We start from the raw sequence: 21102 nt of genomic DNA, 5'->3' as shown, positions 1-21102 counted from the left end.
ATATTATTAGCTAAAGCGACAGATGGAGTTCTCAATTAGGGTCGGTTGGTCAATTTTTGTTCCTTTTTCCTAGAAGAAGCAAAATGACATTAAAAATCAAAAACTCAGAAAGTATTTAAAAAAAATTCTGAATATTTTTCAAAAAAATGCAGTCAAAATAAATCCACTTGGCCAAAGAATGGCTGTTATTAATATCATATATAAAAAATCCCCCAATACAAATTACAAATCTGAGTTGGTCAGACCTGAAGAATGTTTTTTTTTTTTTTCCCCTAATGGAAGTGATTGCTTTTTTTCTAGGATCGGCGGTCATCAAGGTCACGATCGAGATCTAAAACAAGGGAGGCAAAAGAAACCACTCAAGGAAAGGATGATGCACCAAACTCAATAGCTAAAGACCTTGCAAGACTACGAAGGGAAGAGGATCTCCTTCGTGATAAGTTAGCTGGCGAACGCTTGGAAAGTTTAGAAAGAGAGAGAATTGAAAGGGATCGACTACTGGCTAGGTATGCAGTGGAAGAAAAACTAAGACTTGAAGAACGTCTTAGAACTGAACGTCTGCGTGCCGATCCCTTAAGAGACCCTCTACTTGATAGGAGACTAGATGACCCACTAGCAGATAGACTAAGGGATGATCGCAGATTGCGGGACGATCCTCGATACAGTAGGCTACGAGATCCATATGACAGACCCCGGGATCCATACGATAGATCCCGTGATCCATACGATAGACCCGTGATGATCCAAGAGACCGGCGTTATGACGACCGATACAGGGATGATTACTATCGTAGGGAGGGAGCTTTACGCGGCGACAGTTACTACCGAGATAGAGAAGCAGCAGATAAGTTACGTATGGAGGATAGATACAGGGCTGATGACAGGTATAGGGGTGCTGAGGCTGACAGGAGGAAACGCCCAGAGGAGATGACAGAAAGGGAGAGATTATACAGAGAAAGGGAAAGGTAAGAGTATATTTGAGCTCAAAGACTTCCAAGTAGTGTATTTTTGATGCATTGCGCAAAATGAAAAATATTTTAAAACATTCGAACCTGCATGTATGCAGGTGATGTTGGGGGATGCAGTCAGGTTCTGCAGCTACTTTCAATTGATGTTTCACATTGGTAAGTGCATTTATATTTCGAAGTTTTCTAGCTTATGCCATACTTGGGATACTTGAAGGTTATTTGAAACATAATTTTGGGTCTGACGAAGCTGAAGTATGCCTGCATTTGACAACAATTGCTTAATAGTGTTTGTTTCAAATTTGTCTCCCTGTCAAATTAAGTGTTATTAACCCAAACACAGGCTTAGAAAATATTGATTGGCCTGGAAGATATATTGCAGCAATTTTATTTGCATTTCATAATTCAGGGAAGCAATATTTTCCTCCAAACACCTGAATTTCTCTGCAAGGAACTAAATGATTTCCAGGCATGTCCAATACACTCTGTCACTTTTACACAATTTGTTGATTTTAAGTGTACACTATTCACACAGTGTAGGTACTTTAAACATACCTGAAGAAATCAACATTTATAGAGGTTGTGTGTGAAATTATTGATTGGCTCCAAACAAAGGATTTGAACCGGTGTCCTTCACCGTAATTATGGCGCAGTGCAGTTCATTCAATCAAATGTTGTCATCAACCTTTTTGATCGTAGTGCATTTGTTATGTGTGTGATACCTGTCGCGGTAGATTGCAGTCATACTTTTGTTGAATGCCTTTGAGTAGTCCGCTATATTTACGATATGATACGTCATGCATAACCTCTATTATATGTATGTACCTTGAATCAGTATCAACTGATGTTGCATGGGATGGTGGTGGAAGGAAGGGTCTCATCCCATCTGTGAAAAATCTGTTCCATCCCCACTTCATATTTGTTACACAGCAATATATAAAAAATTGGTATAATATGAGATTCTGTTTGCAGTGTCAAGGCCATGAGGAAACAATATGATGCTACACAATGTTTTTACTTCACAATATTTTTTGTAAAATGAAAATGTAAAATTATAATAGTTGAGAATTTTGTATTGATAAGTTCATTTTTGATCAATTTGGAAAAGTTGATCTTTATGAGTTGTGACCCTTGATAATTATGTTATGATTGTTTCTATCCCCCCAGGCGAGATTATGGTAGTAGATCTTATGAGGAGCCAGAGGGAGGCAGAATGGAAGGGGGAAGAATGGTGTTTGATTATAGCAGTGGGTCACAGAGTAAGGGTGAGTAGATTATGTCAACACAACAAAACTCTCTTAAGCTGAATTTATACTCAAATTTTATGCTGTTTATTTTCATTTTCAGAGCATTGAGGCTAACAATCGATTAAAATCGGTAAGGCAAAAACAATGTCACCTTTGCGAGTTGAAAAAATATCAACTCCCCGAGCGATTTTGCTCGACACACAAGTGCATCCACTAATCATTTCCTATCAACTAGATCTATTATTTTGATGGCAATGGATGTTCTAATAATGTGTTCTAATCTGATGTGTTCCTATAATTACAAAAAGTGGTAATTTTTGAGAGTTTTATTGTCATGAATTTTGCGAATAGAGTTTGGTGGACATCACACAAAATGATGTACATGAAAGTAGCCACTTAGACAGTATATAATCAACAAGGTTAGACAAAGAGAGTCCAAACTTATTGTCTAATACAGGCCTTCTCAAAGGGTGGCCCGCGGGCCAAATCCGGCCTGCGGCACCCTTAAAAGTGGACCGCGGCCGGGCACTGATTTAAAAAAAAAATTAAAATAATAATAAAAAAAATATATATGACTTCTTGTACCTATGTTTTTTCATGCAAAATTTGTGTTAAAAATAGGTTAAACCTCACAGCTTCCAGGAGGCTCTGCCCCCTGGACCCCCGCCAGGGGCCATAAGGCAACCCACTAAGACGCTACGCTCTATTGATTTTCTTTGGGCCCTTCAGCATTATTGTTCAACATAATTTGGCTCTAGAAACAAATTAATTGAGAACCCCTGGTCTAACATTATTATGGTATGGAAAATGTGCCATCTTGAATTATCAGGCATGGTGTCTAGTGTACATCCAGTCTGCATTCTTCAGTGAAAATCGCATGTAATTATCTTCTTCGTAGAGCAAGATTGTTACAAATGCTTGTACCTTACTTGTGAGAGAGAAAAAGAAGAAAGAAATTGGAAGTAGACTGATAATAATGTTTAAAAAATATACCTGGGTTTAATTAAACCTCAGACCTGAAGGTCTCAAAGTGAGCTGTGTGTACCACAAGATGCAACTACCAGGTAGCTAAATTTATTCTTATATTTAGTTTAACAGAAGTATCAGCTCATTACAGCTACATGTTGTCCACCTGGGGTTGAAACTCCTATATTTATCATTGCATAAATGCAAAACTTTAAAATGTGCTGTATTTTCTTCTGGTCAAAGTATTGTTGTTTGTTGTGTGCTTACAGCTGAACCAGCTGCATTGAGTGAAGCTAAGAAGATTGAGAGCATAGATTATGGTCATGGCCAGTCTCTTCCTGTTGGAAAGGAGATGCAGGGAGGGGAGTATTTACAAGAAGTTGTGGCAGATGTTGCTGGTAGTTCAAAAGATGCTGTGGCTACTGAAAGAAAAGATGCTGCAGATCCACGACTGACAGAAGGTGATCGTTTATATCGGGAACGGCTTGGGAGAGGTAATGAGAAATTCTTGTAAATGCCCGCTGCTTGGGGAGAATTTGATTACCCAGTGCAAGTCTTGTTTGTAATGATTGTTACACAATTGTAATAAACTAAAACACCGTGCAAAAATCATGGCCTTGGGTGCTCTATTTGTTATATGAGATTTTTAATAATATCTCAGGATATCGAGATTGAATTCATTTGATCAAAATACTACTTGTGTATGGCTGAAATGTCCCGTTGTGTATGTGAATCTAGGTGTTCATAACACATTAAGGGTAGACGAGGAGTTGTTGGTCGAAGCAACCAAAAAAAAATCGATTTTCATTCTCTAGATCAATAAATTATTGACAAATAACACCTTGATGTTTTGCAAAGGTTCATTCTACAAATTATATAATTTGAAAACTTGCTTAATTTATTGTTGTTAATGAGTTATGAATCATTTCTGTGATATTTGAATTCTTCTACACGCTTTCAAGGAAATGAGCAATGCAATTTTTGCCAAAGCTCATTACCATTCGCAAGATGTTGTGAACTACCAAATCGCAACACTTTAAAATAGTGTATTACCTTAAGCTGATCGACTGACTGATACACACATTCATCATGTAGTCTTCTGGAATGAAATAATGATTTGCTGACAATTTTGTCATAAGTTTGGCTGAAAATTAAAATGGCATATATCTGATAGTGACAACTAACATTTTGTGGGGGAAGAAATCAAAATATATTTTTGCATAAACCTAACATTTGATATTGCTAAAAAAATGTGTGAAACATTTGAATCTCACTCTCAAAGACTCATTTGATTCCCACAATGTAGCTGTTGTTTAAAAAACTTACGATAATCAACTTTGTTTCAAAAGATGCTGGGGTTACTGGAAGAATGGGCGCTGCAGGCTCAAGAGCACAAGAGGAAGAAATAGCAGAAGGTGATCGTTTATATCGGGAACATATTGAAAAAGGTAATAAGAAATTGAAAAAAAAAAAATGGATATATCGGCCACTCAGTATTGATAATCAGTATTGATTTATTCAAAAGAAAAAGAGCCAGGTACACCAACTTGATGTGGGGAAACAAGTGAAATAAAGACTAAGTTTGATTGCCAAAAATGTCCAATTCCAGAGCCCACAGAAGTGTCAGGAAAGTCTGCTTATTTGCACAGTGATTTTCTATTGCACTATTGATCCCTGTTGTGTTTGCATCTTTAACTCTTCTGTGGGCCTTGGAATTGGTAATCAAACTTTACCTACTTCTATGCCTACATTTGTTGTTTTTTTTCCCCCTCTGCATACCGTCTAGTCTGTATTTACTTGTTTCTCACGTCAGGTTGGTGTACCTTGCTCTTTTTCTTTCCAGTTGTCAGTATATTTTATATATATAGATTACACTCAGAAAGTGATATTGGCGATATTGATATCATTGGATAATTGATTTATTGGTTTATCAACTGTACTTACAAATCTGAATATCCCCCCAGTTCCCCCACCCATTTTGGCTTGCTAAAATTTCCTCCCTCAAATTTACCCATCCCCTGGGCTCATAATTGGGTATTGCCTGTGCTTTTTGCCAAATGTAATAAATAGATAATTGTTGCACAGGCCTTAAGGTTACACAAAGAGACGTATAAAAAACGTATAAAAGACGTATAAAGTTGTTCTCTAAAACAGAGTTTTCTCAGTAATCAGATATCGCAGCGAGTGAAATGTTGGTGCATTGGATGTAGCTTAACATTTTTGTGTGTGTTATATACAAATTATTAGAATAAATTTGAAAATCCTTCGTTTAAAGCATTTTTACCCACCATGTTCACAAGATCAAAAACACGTTCCATGAGGTTTTTTTCAAATGTGCGCTCCGTATAAATCCACACCGGCGATTGTTTTCTTCTTTTTCAGTATTGTATTACAAATCGATCAAAGAAATAATGTTGCCATGGGGAAGAACCAAATACAGTACCGATTAAATTTTAAAAGCCCGTTTTGGAGGAAATTTTTGGAGAATTTGCTTGAGCAAAAGCTGGTTTGTGAAATTATCGATATCTTGATTACTGAGACGTTAATTTAGACATCTGAATACCTACATTATTTCTCAACATTCTGCCAATTGCTATTCCATTTGATTTTCACTCCAAATTGAAGCTAGTTTTGCAAAAAAACGAGGTTTTCCTCCATCAGTTCGTTCAAAATTTCAGCGCCGACATGCGTGTTTATTCTAAGAGCCATAATGCGGACGCGATTGTAATCATATAATTGCATCCAATTATAGAAATATCATCCGCTTTGAGAACAGACAATTGCGTGAGGTGATATATGGCCTAGTGGATAGAGCGTTGGACTGTGAATCTAATATGAACTATTTTCGTGGGTTCGAGTCTCCGTGTGGCTGAATTTTCTTTTTTTCTTCTCTTTTCTCATTTTTACTTCCTTTCTTTCCTCTTTTCTTTCTCCCTTCCTTTTATTCCATTTCTTTCTTTCTTTCTTTCTTTCTTTCTTTTTCGTTCATTTTCTTTCTCTCTCTTTCTTTCTCTTTTTCACTATTTCTTTATTCTTTCTTGCTCCTTTCTTTTTAGTTTTATTTGATTGATTCGCTGACTGCAGTAAATCGTGATTGATTGTTTTTCACTTTATATAATTCATAGTTGATTTTCATCCCAAATTCGATTTACAAATAATTGCTTTTTGATATTGTTGTTGTTGCCTACCCTTACATTGTAATCAGGGGAATAGCAGCATTGATTTCATCAAAGATATCAAGGCTATAAATTCAAAATCAACACATTTTCCAGGGCGTAGCTTGACGAAGTGCCCACAATCAATTTTAAAATTGATAAAATCCTTGTGAAAATTGCGAAACGGCTTGTGCCACCCCGGCATCCGAGCTCCGGGCACGAGCTAAGCCAAGTTTCATAGCATTTTCATGTCTTGACCGTGGATCGATATTCTATTGTAAGTAGGCCTACGTCCCGATGCACGCTTGTTCATTTTCTGCATGGCTGTTTCTGTTATGAACTTACGCCCTCTGAAATCAAGCACATGAAAAACTCTCGGCTAACCTTAAGCCTGGTATACGCACAGGTAATTCCAGGGATGCTAATTTCTGTGCACAAGTTTCAACCTGATGCATAAACCTGACAAATCTGGGCAAATTAGTACCTTTTTGGTTAGTGCATTGAGGTGCCGCTAGGAATATGGTCTATTATCTGTTATTCTTACTTTTGCAGAGTTTCAAGGTAAACGAGAAGATGATCCGGCAGCTGGTAGAGAACATCGTGACATTCCATTCAATCGTGATAGAGATGATAGAGATTTCAATCGTGGCGGAGATTTCAATCGCGACACAGACAATCGTGACCGAGATTTCAATCGCGATAGAGATTTCAATCGCGAAAGAGATTTCAATCGCGAAAGAGATTTCAATCCTGACAGAGACTTCAATCGCGACAGACCAGATGGGGATTGGGATCGTTCATATGATGATAGAAACCGTCCATTTGGGGATCAAAACCGTCCAGAGGACTATGACTACTACAACAGAGATAGCGAGTTTGACAGAGGGCAGGACTTCAACAGAGGCCGTGGAGGTGCTGCTGGACCAGGTCGTGGAGGCGCTGCTGGACCAGGTCGTGGAGGCGCTGCTGGACCAGGAATGGGAAGGGAGCCATATCACGAGAGGCCTACAGGACAAGGCATGGATCCGCATCAAGATCAACCTGATGTGGAAGAAGAGGAAATCAGCACAAATTTCCCTGATGAAGAAGAGAGAGAAGAGTGGGATGGTACTGGGATTAGGCCTGTGGACAAGAGTGACCCATACCAGCAACAAGACCAGTTTGGGAGAGAACAGGATAATTTTGGGCCTGGACAAAGAGACCAAAGGTAGGAATTCAAGCATAATAGAAAGTTGTTGTTCTTTGATATCTGGGATTCATTCTTTTCATTGTAATGGCTTGATCACATCATTTTCACTTACACCAAAGCCTTTTTGTCTCTCTAAAAATGATTTAATTTTGACATCAAATGTAACTTTTCGTGTATATCAGGAAGATCAAGACTACATGGGTATACTATGCCCAAAAATAGTCAAAGTGGAAAGTAATGGTGTCAAACACAGCCTCTTCTTTTACATTCCATATTCTAAAGCTGATTGCAATCCAAAATGTTGTCACATTACGTGAGATATCAAACTTGTCAAATAATTTTGTTACATAAGCAGTTTGGCAAATAGCAGATCAAAAATTACTTCTATACGGTCCACAACTTTTAAGTTCCCCTCCTAATACTTTTTAGAATAAGTCAAAAAATATTTTACAAAATGTAAAAATGTAAAAAGATATGTATATAGCCCTATTTGTTTTACACATGTGGACCAATTTATAGTGTCACACGTCATTGCGTTCAGTCACAATGGTTAATTGTGTAAGAAAAGAGACCGTTTTAAAAGTGGCACCTGAGTCCATAGCAGTCAGGTTTTCTTTAACAAACACATGAATAGACCTGGCCTACTGTATTGTTTGAGAGCTGACCCCTATGGACTCAGATGCCACTTTAACACTGTTTAAAACGGTCTCTTTTTTACATAATGAACCATTGTGACTGAACACAATGATGTGTGACGCTATAATTTGGTCCATATGTGTAAAACAAATACAGCTACCCATACCTTTTTACACGGTTGCATTTTGTCAAATAGTTTTCGATTTATTTTAAAAAGTATTTAGGGGGAACGGACCCTATATTTACATGTCTGTGCAGGCTAGTACAGTTTTTGCCAATAGTTTGAAAATGATCATGCCAAACTAAGTCAGTTTGTGGAGATTATTCTGTGTATACATTTTGTGTGTCTTTATGCACTAGATTTGTACTGCACTGGGTATAGACCATTTTCCTGTGACGTCACTTAATCGATATTGGGGTCTTAGTGTAAACAAACAACACATGCATTCCCACATGCCCGCGATGTGAAAACACTAAATACTGCATAGCATATTTTCTCCCGAGCGGTTTTGTCATTTTTCACTTCAGCTTCAACAAAATAATTGTTTAAATTAATTGTTTCACCTTGTTTTGATACTACGAAATACAAAAGATACGGAAATACAGCGATGCTATTTGAAAATCAATCTTTTGTTTTACAATTTTTTTACTTATTATGGCATGACGAAATAAATGCGTACTGCAAGCTGGCAATTTCGCGCACAACGTGTAGCGTCACGCAAAGTAGATTGTGCGCTGGGGTGGTATTTGAGTTAGGGTTTGGATGACTCAAATGCTGGAACCAATATCAATTGATTGATGACGTCTGGGAAAAAGGTCTATAAGAGTTATAATGAACTGTACACAAGCATGTTGTCAGGGTTTTGTCAAATTTAAACATGATGCGGTATGTACAGTGTTGTTAAGAAGAGTTACTATAACAACCATATAACCATTACTATAACAATTCAGTTTGACTAAACTCTGACAATATTGTAATGTTAACTGGACATATTTTCCATCTATCTATCTATCAATCAATCAATCTTTTCCATCTGTGTCTGTGTGTCCATCTACTTGAAGCCTATCACACCCTCATGATCAAGATAGTCACGAACGTGAACCACATGGTCTAGTAGCACCATATGGTCACGATGATGAGGATGATGATGATGATGACATTGAGAGGGATCAAGGGTAGGTCATATCACTTGCGCAAAAATTTCACTCTTGCCGATGCAGACATGGTTATCAGCATAATGGTGTGACTAATTGGAATTGACCAATGAGATTCCAAATGTTTACAATAATCAATTCAGTCCACCCCACCTCCATATTTATGCAACTACTCTTCTTCGGCAAGATTATCTGAAAGGATTGTGTTAGCGACTCTAAATTCCAGTTTGTTTCCTACTGTTTTCTTTCCACAAACCTTCCCATTGCATTGTTTTCTTGCATTGCATGCACCTTGCAGTGATACTTAGTTAATTCTTGGTGTATATATTACCATGAGGATTTTATGAGCTGGATTCCATGATCTGTTGTTGTAGGATACACCAATTTTCTTGTCCAAATATGTTACCTGTAGGTGCAAATGTGGTAGCACGGACCTGAAGGACCAATTCACCCTATGACATGTCCGTATGAAATGTGTTCTCCCATACTTCTTGAGTAATTTAATTAATCATAGTTTTTATTCCCCTTGCTGTTATTCTTTTTGCTTGAGTACTTTTTGAAAAAAATATGAGTTCATTATAGAAATTACACTGTAAATTCTAGTATGCTTCTCTTACTTTATCCACTTGTCCTTTGTAGACTTTCTTTAATTTCAAGCCCATAGACAGCATGTATAATGTCTTTTTTCATTCTGTGTTTGTATTTGCGTGTAGTATTTGTTATTTATTATTTAAGGAATTTACGACATCTCGGGTTTACAAGTTGAAACTTGCCCTGTATCATTCTTGTTAATTGTATCTGGTGTTGTATATAGAACCAGTCCCTTTCTGCTCACTTGTTGCATGTGGATATCAAAATATACCTTGGTATTTATCTCAACACATAATCATGTTCTGTGTCCATTACCATCAGTTAATATTTCTGATGTGTCTTTGTGTAGCCACTGTAAGATGACGTCTTCTGCATGATGTTGCTAGTTGCCTCCAAGTAGGCCTGCCTAAATGCTCTGCCTAATCCACAGTCTTGTGTTCTTGTGTGTATTAGTTTGTCTGTGATCACTTCAATATTCACTTGTCATGTCCTAATATTTTGCTTTCAATTGAAATACCGCATAGAATCAAGTGTCTGCATAAAATGTTTGTTTATTGGCAAAGTATCAATGACGTGAATTTTATGCCACCCAAGTGTATTCTGCATCTATGTTATGAGTGTGAAATTATTTGCATGCTTGATGAATTGGGTTTAATGATATCCCATCTCAGATGAATTTGGAGTTTGAAAACAGCTTTGTAAAATCAGCACTTGTGAAATTTGTTTGCATTTCATTTCTATTCTCCATATTTGTATTCCCATCCATCCATTCATTCCTGTGGTGACAAGGTTTTCTCAAGATGAGGTTGGCACATATCAAGACCAATTTGGCTATGAGGGGCCCTCTGATATGGATGAGAGGTATGTAAAGTGCTCCTCCTCGATTTCTTGTTGTCTTGGTTATTGACATCTATATGTGATGACTGATGTTGATCACAAAATGTTTGTGAAAGTGCAAGAAATGTGGTATCAGGAATGGTGTTGTGAAGTCATCAGGACTGTCAATAATCTTGTGAAATACATGTATAACTTTATTAAAGATTTCATAATTTTTTGTGTTCATATTCATGTACAGTGGGAGATATTTAACCCCCTCAAGAATGTATTGTATGGGGCTTGTGTTATGATGTAGATTGTTGGTCAGCTATCTGTCTGGGTCAAAACAAAATCATTAATCCACTCTTTAGGTTTCCAATCAACTTCTAACATGATGATTGAATATGATCACCTCTTGTGCTTTATAGTTTTGTGTCATATTATTTGCATATATATATAAATATTAATTACCTCATTTGCATATTTTTATTTACAAAGCTTTGTTATGAAGGCCAACTTACAGACTTAAGGAGTCATGTAGTTTAAGTTTAATTTTTAATATTAAGTTTTATAAAAGATCTGTAGCAATGGGCTATTCCATTTGAAATCCACCCACCCTCTGCAGAAGACATGCCCTTAATCTTCCACACAGGGAGTGTGATTTTCAAATGGATCAACCTGAAATAGGGTCGGGTGTATGGATTTCAACTGGATTTCATGCAGTGGTTGAAATTGAGGACTTAACCAGTTCTGGTTTAAAGCGCTTAATAATTTCGTATTTTTATAGTAATTACAGATAATTACAATATAAGCCGGAAATGAAGTCATAACCCTGCAATTTAAAAACTGAGGTTTTCTCACCAGGTTTGCCTGAGTTTGATGTTGGATTATAGTCAGTTTAATGTTTAACATTCATTACATTGCTGACCTCATTTGTATATCTACCATTGTCTTTTGTACACACATAACAGTTACTGCTATGGTCTACTTTTGTAATAATTATTGTAAACCACTTTTTACAAATCTCCAGGTTTGGACATGATCAACGACATGACTATGACAGAGGTCGGGACTTTGATAGAGGCCGGGACTTTGAGGGTGGTCGGGACTTTGACAGAGGCCGTGACTTTGATAGAGGTCGGGACTTTGATAGAGGACCAGGCTTTGGTATGGCGGACTACGACAGCCCACGGAGAGATTACCCACCGCGAGACGATGTGGATCAACGCTACCACATCCCACCACCAGGCCCTGATGATTACCATGACCAACAGGCCTTCCCTCCATCAGATGACTACTATGATCTGACCGTTGGCTTTGAAGGGCCTGGCACTCACAAGGGTACAGGGTTACCCAAAGATAATCCAATAGCACAGTGTATATCCATTGATGATATTCTTAACAAACCAGGGAGACTGACTAGGCCCAAGAAGGTAGTGATACTGATGCGTGGACCACCTGGCAGTGGAAAGACCTATGTATCAAGACTCATCAAGGTTGGTTCACTTCATTTGTTGATTTGTTATTGTTGTATTACCAGCTTTTTTTATCAAAATAAAAAAAAGATCCATTCTTTCCCAGCAATCTGTTTAAAAAATGGAGAAAACCAGAAAAAATAGAAATAAACCAGTGATATTTTCATCTTTGTGTTTAGAGTACAATGAATATTGCACTGCATTGCACCGGCAGCACTTTCAATTGCAGGTTTTGCCGGCTCCTAGTGGTAGTTTTCGTATATAAAAAATAATAATAATAAAGGAGGGATTTATAAGCGCCCATTGCAAGCAAGCGAGCCACTGAGCACTGTACAGGCCAGTGTTCTTAATTAACCGGTTAATTATAAACGGCGGTTAATTAACCGGTTAATTAACATTAATTAACCGGTAAGATTGGTTAATTATGGTTGGAAGATATATAAATCCGAGCTCAAAATTCAATATGACATCATACTGAAGAACATTGTGAAAGTATTTAACATGAGCAGATGAAGTGTTCTTAGCTTTAAAACATTCCATTTTTTTTAAATTAAAAAATTATTTTCATTTAAACTTATAATGTCAATTCAATCTGTTTAAAAATTTTACACTCATTGACACAGACAATGACACTGCAAGTCTGTGACTCATATCTATTATATCTATACATTTTTAATTTTTTAAAACTTTTTAGTTATTGATTGAAGCAATCCTGGTCAAAAATGGTATAATCTGCTCACTCTGCTGTGGATTTTTAGGTACTTGTACATTATGTACAACAGGTGGTGAAGGAGTGGGGCGTTCTGCCTGGTTGAAGGTATACAGGGATGTGCCACAGTTTTGGGTACCTTTTCAGCAATTTTGGTATATCTATGGGTAAGGACAGGGAAAATGCGTGATGGGCAAAAAGCGTCGAAATTTGCACATTTTGGGTCATACCAATTTGTAGGCGCTCTTTTAATAGCAATGTCATATTGAATTTACAACCGTATGACAAAACAGACGAAAATTGTTATTTTTTGCACAAGATTTGCAATTTAAAGAGAATTGGCCATTGCTCATTAAAATGAGGCTAGTATACATGTATGAACAATATAAGTGTGCTCTTTCATTTAAAATGACATAAAATTTGAAAAATATTGTAAGGAACACTTGAGGTTTGACTTTTAAAACCTACATTTTGGTTAAAAAATGTGATTGGATAGGTATAGTTTTCAACATATTTACCACATTCACCTGCTATAACATTGAATTACGTTATCTGTTGACCTAATGGGGAAAAGTGTTTTTAGGGAGTAAAAAGTGTTAGCTTTCATTTGATATAAAACAAATTCTGATTGGAAGTAGGTACATGTATAGCAGCATCCAAAAGTCTGTGTGGCACATCCCCATACAAAAATTTTCAAAGACCCCCCTTCACGGATTTGTACATGTGCTCATAGTCTAGACCATGATATAGTCTGCATATGGTCTATGATGTACTGCATGACACTCTAGGACTAGAGAGCAAGAAGAAGAATACTAATGTAATAACTTAAAAAAGCGTCAGAATAATTCAAAATTCATAATTAACCTATTTTACCACCGGTTAAATATGATGCGGTTAATTAACCGGTTAATTAACCGGTAAGATTGAGGTTAATTAACCGACTAAGAACACTGGTACAGGCAACATGATAAAAAGCAAAATAAATAATAAAATACATTACAGAGATCACATAATTCCAGTAATTACTAAAAAGCATATCATGTATGGAATCGTCACACATACAGTGCTGGGAACAAATGTGTCATCTGACCAAAAGTACAAGAAGTTTGGCACAACTACTAGTACAATAGTATACAAAAACCTGCATGTCAGTAATTTATTGTAGTTAATAGTAGTAATTTATGGTAGTTATTAGTACTTGTGTTTTGTGGGGTGGATTTCCTAACATTTACACTGGTTCGTTGATGAATTGTAACTGAAATACATTGTGAGGTAAGATGGGTTGTATTCAAGTGAGATTATGATTGTTAAGATTCATTACTATTAGATCTCACAAGTGATAGAAAATGCCCATTTTTAAGTTAGGATGAGTACAGACTGCCAAATAAAATGTTAGGTTGCAACCCCATTTGGAATTGCAAGCCCAAAACTTCAGGATTACACAGGGAGAAAAGATGGAACATGATTGTGATCAGGCATGAAATGTTTCAGGGTTTTTAGCTGATTTCAGCACGTTTAGTGTTTTCAGCCTATTTCTGAATCAAATTCACATAAAATGGTAAAAAAACATGGTTTTCAGTGGGGTTTTTTCAAGACCAGTTTTCATGCCTGTGTGATAAAATGATGTGGGGTGAGAACCTCTGGTCTTCACCCAATGTCCTATTGTGAGTATAATTGGTAGAATCCATGGTCCAATCTTTAGCCAAACAAGAGGATTAAGTATCTGTTGATATTTTGTTTTATATTAGGAAAAGGAGATGCTGAATGGTGGCGCTACACCTCGTATGCTGTGTCTAGATGATTACTTCTCTGTTGAAGTTGACAAGATGGAGATGGATCCAGAGACCAAAAAGACGGTCAAGGTTAAGGTAGGTGCCTACAGGATAGGAACGTTGTTGTTGCAATGATAACTCTGAATTCTTGTTACTCTTTGAAGACCAAGAGAATGTTGTCTATTCCTATTTGATATTTGAAGAATGTACATGAATAGGATAGGAATAAACTTAATCTGAATCTTTAATTGGGTGTTAGCTTTGCAATAAGCCACTTTTTAGAAACAAAGTGTATTGTGGGTAATACTGGGACATTGATGCAGGATAAACAGCATAGAACTCACAGTACCTCAATGGCAGTGAACTTTGCACTTAGTATAAAAATAAAATTCAAATATTTAATTCTGATGGAAGGTTTAGCCAATGTTAAGCTAACAATATGTTATTGTAATGTGGGGAAGTCAAAAGTGAAAATTTGTTAACTGTGGCTCATTTTGCATGATCTTGTCAAATTTGATACACAAAATGTGTATGTTTAATGTTATTTGTTTGTCACTCTACAGGTGCAACAGTATGAGTATGAGGAAGAGATGGAATCCATCTACCAGGCTAGTTTACTCAAGAGCTTCAAGAAGACAGTAGATGATGGTTTCTTTGATTTCATTATTGTAGATGCAATCAATCATAAACTTGCTCAGTTTGAAGGATTCCTTACCTATGGCAAGAACAAGGGATTTGAGGTCAGTTGATAAAGGGATGTACATCTCTCTGTTTGAATAAAAATGGCAAAAACAATGTAATAACAGGTACAGAAACAAAATGGGGGGGGGGCATGACCTTCCATTTGTTTACAACAAAAACAATGAGGTTGGGGTTGCCACAATTTTCCAGTTAATTAAAACAAAATCTTGTCATTCAACCAAATTAATTAATCAATATCAGAAGTCAAGTTTGTAGTCATGTGCAAATATGTTCTTCAGTGACTACATGTGACTATAGCCAAAATAATAAATTCTCGATCATGAGAGCCAACTTGGAAACGCACAGTTATTTGCGCCGAGCGTACTACGCAAAGACCGGCGTTTACGGCGCAAACACAGCTTTTGAGAATTGACCAATCACGCGGTCGTTGCTAGGCAAGGTCAAGTTATTCTATGAAAAATACGCTGACGCAGAAGGTACATCCTCTCATGATCGAGAATTTATTATTTTGGCTATAGTGGTTGCAGATTGTAATTGTCACAGTTGTGCATTATAGTAAAAGTCTCCTGAATGTTGTTTTAAATGTGCTACTATATTAAACATGAGACAGGTGGGAGAGAGTGGACATACCTAATTTATTTGAGATGATTTCAATGAGAAAGGTGTCAATTCCTCCACTTTGTTGAAACATTTCTCAAGAGATTTGGCAATTTTTCAGGATTTGGTGATTTTTTTCATTCTTGCAACTTAGAGAAGAATTGGTGAATGTTTAGGATTCTCACAACAAGTGTTGTAAAATAACTTAGAGAAGAATTGGTGAATGTTTAGGATTCTCACAACAAGTGTTGTAAAATAACTTAGAGAAGAATTGCTGAATGTTTAGGATTCTCACAACAAGTGTTGTAAAATAACTTAGAGAAGAATTGGTGAATGTTTAGGATTCTCACAACAAGTGTTGTAAAATAACTTAGAGAAGAATTGGTGAATGTTTAGGATTCTCACAACAAGTGTTGTAAAATAACTTAGAGAAGAATTGCTGAATGTTTAGGATTCTCACAACAAGTGTTGTAAAATAACTTAGAGAAGAATTGCTGAATGTTTAGGATTCTCACAACAAGTGTTGTAAAATAACTTAGAGAAGAATTGCTGAATGTTTAGGATTCTCACAACAAGTGTTGTAAAATAACTTAGAGAAGAATTGCTGAATGTTTAGGATTCTCACAACAAGTGTTGTAAAATAACTTAGAGAAGAATTGCTGAATGTTTAGGATTCTCACAACAAGTGTTGTAAAATAACTTAGAGAAGAATTGCTGAATGTTTAGGATTCTCACAACAAGTGTTGTAAAATAACTTAGAGAAGAATTGCTGAATGTTTAGGATTCTCACAACAAGTGTTGTAAAATAACTTAGAGAAGAATTGCTGAATGTTTAGGATTCTCACAACAAGTGTTGTAAAATAACTTAGAGAAGAATTGCTGAATGTTTAGGATTCTCACAACAAGTGTTGTAAAATCACTTGGCAGCATTGACTGACATCTCAAGCATCAACCATTTCCTAGCACACCACTTAATAGTGAAAATAAATTTGCTTGGTCAGCCAGTTGTTTATTCATATCATCAGTAGATATGGAGGAGAGTTACTAATGTCAACCTGTTACCTTGATTTTACAGTGCTTCATTGCAGAGCTAATGGCAGAGGCAGTTGTGTGTTTGAAACGAAATATTCACAGCAGAACACAAGAAGACATCCAGCAGGTAAGTACAGGACAACAACATGCTGAGCAGCCCAATGTGACCCATCCATTGTCAGTCTCACAAAATAGTTATCAAGTCACAACAAAACATGCTGGGCAGCTTTTGTGTGGATGTAGCAATGTAAATCATGTAATAGTTGGCCCACAGTGCATAATTAAAATTTAAGCTTATAGACTTCTTTAAAATTTTGTCATCATATGTGACATGATCAAGGGGAATGAGTCACATGTCGACCCTGGTCGAAAATGAGTTTTACACAGGTTCCTAAAGAGGACATTTAGAGCTTTCAGAAACTGAAAACCCCATGTTGATACTACTTTCCTTTCCAAAGTTACATCAATTTATCAATCGCTGAAAACAATATAAAACAAAAGAATTTTACTTTCTTTGTCAATATCTCCAAATCAATATTAGCGACATGCGACTCATTTCCCTTGATCTTGTCACATTTTGTTTGAATTGATAGTGTTAATCAGTGTTTGCCATTTGTGTTTCCTCAGGTTATAGACACATGGGAAGCAGCCCCTGTTCAATATACCCGCCTTGATGTCAGGTCACTGCTACAAGATGATGCCATTACTGAGGTGAGTCTAAAGAAGTTATGAAGGACAATTAGCATCTTATATAGAAAAGGAAGGACAAAGATATTATAAGAATAGATTGGTAGGTGCATGGCTGGAAAAAGTGTGGAATCTAACATTCTTTGCTTTCCCAAACAAAGAAATACATAGAAATTTTGGGAAATATCTTTGTGGCAGGTGGACAGAGGAGTAGCTATGTGATGATTCAGTATCTTGTAACACAAACTTATATCGCAATTGTGAGATTCTTTCAACATGTTATGATCTAGAAGCTTTACAGAATAAATATCATGAATCACTTGGAAATGAGCCATGCACCAGGAGCACTACATGTGGAAGGAATCTCAAATATTCAACTTATGTTCTAGCAAGAATAAGATTACTTGTGATTCAGTGTTAGGATTATTAACAGCTTTTGTGTAATTGTACATTATATAGGTTGAGATGGAAGATTTTGATCCGGAAGCAGAAGCAGCTCAAGTAGCAGAGAGTCAAGAAGAAGAGGAAGAGGTATATATTGTTTTGCTTTGTTGTGTATTATTATTGATTGGCCAAATATGTTTCCAAATACAAATGTCACTGAATGTTGTGGGACCAATTGTTCATTGTTATGAATAAAACAACAGAAGCCCTCTGGTATCAATTTCTCTAGGATAAGACTAAATCCTAGTGTTTCCTTTCTAAAGTAGCACAGAGTTTTAAATGGTAAATTAAAGCTAAGTAGATTCAAATTGTAGCTTGACCCTTGGGTAGAGTGGTATATTTGATATCAATGGATGTGAGATAAAAGGTCATTTAGGGGTTATTTGAGGTCATTTTACAAATAATTATGTTCATGCTTCACAAACTTAACTTTTCTAACCTTGTAATTTGGCAGAGACACGTTTTATGCACCTCATAATTTACTTTTATAGATATGTGGTTATGTATAAGAGGGTCTGTTTGGAAAATAATGATAAAATAATGATAAAGTCACTCATCCCATGTCAAATTAAAAGGTGAGTGACCTTGTCATACCTCCCCCACTTTACCCTATTCAGATTGACACAAAAAGCTCATCATTTCTCATAATCCTGGTAAAATGTTAGGCCTAAGAAATGCTTTGTTTTGATAGTGAACAAAAAAAGTAGTAGACTCATCCCTCATTGGTGTACCACCTGAACTGTTCTTGGGGCTATTTTGATGACCGTTGAAGAACCTTGCCGAAAACTATAGTGATGGATTGAACATAATGAAAGGCATGTCAAGATGTACCATAGTATTGGTATTAATTCATATCACAATTTGTGCATTTCTTCATACAGGCTGGATTGGCCAAGAGCAGGTGGGAGGTGTTTACAGAAGAGAAACTAGGTAAATTCAGCATTTAATTTACATCTTGATAACTCCAGATTAAAAGATCTGTTCTTATATCCAGACAAGCAGGTTATTATAATTCTTATAGAGTGAATATATGGATTGGATGAGAAAATAATGGAACATGTCACCCATACTACCAAAAGCTCTGTTCAGTCAAGTGGGATATACAAATAATTTAATCTAATTGAAGCTGACATACAGGCTACATAGAGTGTTTCCTGCAAGACGGTTGCTGATCATATGGATACCTGCTATAGGACTGACTCTATACATTAAATATAATCTTTTCCCACATTGGCAGTGAATTCAATTGGGTTTAGTATGGTGCCAAATTCTGGAGATATTACATGCTGAATTCTGTTAAATTCATTGATACAATTTCCCATAGATACTTACAGCATGTCCTCATTGGATTGATAAGGAATTATAGCACATAATTGTTTGAGATTCAGTTTTCGACTGGCATGACATGTCTTGTTGAGATTTGCAGCATATGCTGACACTACGTATGCAACCCGGTCAAGTTATAGCCTTGTAAAAACAGCATTGGAGGGACAGAAATTGTTACATGGAGGGACAGATCTGATCTGGAGTTATCATCTTTTCTTTATTATTGGCATCCAAATGACTGATCAGAACAGTGAAAATGAGAAATAATCTGATATTATAAAATGTGCTATTTTAAATACAGACTTTTCTTTCTTCAAAATCCTGACATTTGTATGAAATTCTAAATAAAACGACTAACAAGTGAAACAGATTGATTAAAATCAAATATAAAAATGCATTGAAATTTTTTGCGCTATGTTTGACCCAGTATGTCATTTGGATGCCTACCTACCTGCCTGCCATATTATGTGTTGGTCATGCAATAACACCTTACCTTACAGCTGGATTGTAAGCAAGCATTTGTGATGTAATATTTGAGTTTCAACCAAATCATCAGCCCTTCTGGTAGATAGGTAGGAGTGACTCTTAATATTGTCTTCAAATATGAGGTTATACCTCTATAATTTCATCACTTAATGGATGCAATTCTTTTTGCAGTATTCTATACCGATTTGGTATTACAGTGACTTTTGTAATTAAATTGAACACCACCACAATTGTGGGATTTTTTTAAAGCCCACAAATTTGTTAAAATAGCGATTGAGATATATATGCAATGTTCGGACACTATATCTCACTCAAGTCATCTTGAAAAAGGCTATACCTCTATAATTTCATCACTTAATGGATGCAATCCTTTTTGCAGTATTCAATACCGATTTTGTATTACAGTGACTTTTGTAATTAAATTAAACATCACCACAATTGTGGGATTTTTTTAAAGCCCACAAATTTGTTAAAATAGCGATCGAGATATATATGCAGTGTTCGGACACTATATCTCACTCAGTCATCTTGAAAAATTATCAAAAAAAGTAAAGACATTTTTTGAAGGAAGCAGTAACTTTTTTAAGGTGGAGAAGATGGACGGGTTATGACCAAAAGGTTTGGTCTTTGATAACGTGAATGAGATGGGGTATTGGAGTGTCCTAGTTGACACTTGCAGATTAACTTTGTGTGTTACTTTATTATATTAGGCCTAACTCGATACAAATTGACAAGGATAAAGTCATTATTGACCACCTAAATTTTAACTTGTGTCTACTTTTTGCTGAGTATCAAATTATTTAGTGATACATGTTGTCAACTGCTGTGAAGCGTATACGTAATAATGGAAGTAATTTGAACATATCTGTGGATACCTATATCCTCATTTAATTGGATATTTACCAAAAAAAGTTTCTATTATATCAATGAATTATAATTTTTGGCCTTTATAATGGCCAATTGATTTTCAAATAAACAGTATATGATATCTAGGGCTCGATATAATATTGCTAAACCCAACTTTATGTAGAATTAATATCAGTTGTTGTCCTTGAATCTGTTAAAGTTGGTGTGGAATCATGTCATGGTGGTCCAATTTGGGGTCATTCTTCTGTTCATCTGCTGCTTATAGTGAAAAGATAAAATTATAAGA

At 36.2% G+C, this 21102-nt stretch overlaps 1 protein-coding gene across 1 annotated transcript in view; it reads left to right on the top strand.

Annotated features, from left to right (window-relative positions):
* The window catches only part of LOC140151760 (uncharacterized), a 59243-nt gene that overhangs the window by 23888 nt on the left and 14253 nt on the right, over nucleotides 1–21102 (top strand). Inside the window, 15 exon segments of the mRNA XM_072174097.1 lie at nucleotides 301–864; nucleotides 867–964; nucleotides 2132–2229; nucleotides 3447–3671; nucleotides 4527–4625; nucleotides 6885–7539; nucleotides 9220–9333; nucleotides 10693–10764; nucleotides 11750–12215; nucleotides 14652–14771; nucleotides 15239–15415; nucleotides 17050–17133; nucleotides 17634–17717; nucleotides 18153–18224; nucleotides 19019–19067. Coding sequence (XP_072030198.1) covers nucleotides 301–864; nucleotides 867–964; nucleotides 2132–2229; nucleotides 3447–3671; nucleotides 4527–4625; nucleotides 6885–7539; nucleotides 9220–9333; nucleotides 10693–10764; nucleotides 11750–12215; nucleotides 14652–14771; nucleotides 15239–15415; nucleotides 17050–17133; nucleotides 17634–17717; nucleotides 18153–18224; nucleotides 19019–19067 — 2977 coding nt within the window.

The sequence above is a fragment of the Amphiura filiformis genome, chromosome 5, assembly GCF_039555335.1.
Source record: "Amphiura filiformis chromosome 5, Afil_fr2py, whole genome shotgun sequence".
In the NCBI taxonomy this organism is placed as follows: domain Eukaryota; kingdom Metazoa; phylum Echinodermata; class Ophiuroidea; order Amphilepidida; family Amphiuridae; genus Amphiura; species Amphiura filiformis.
Note: the sequence above shows the minus strand (reverse complement) of the source record. Positions and strands in the feature narration are given on the sequence as shown.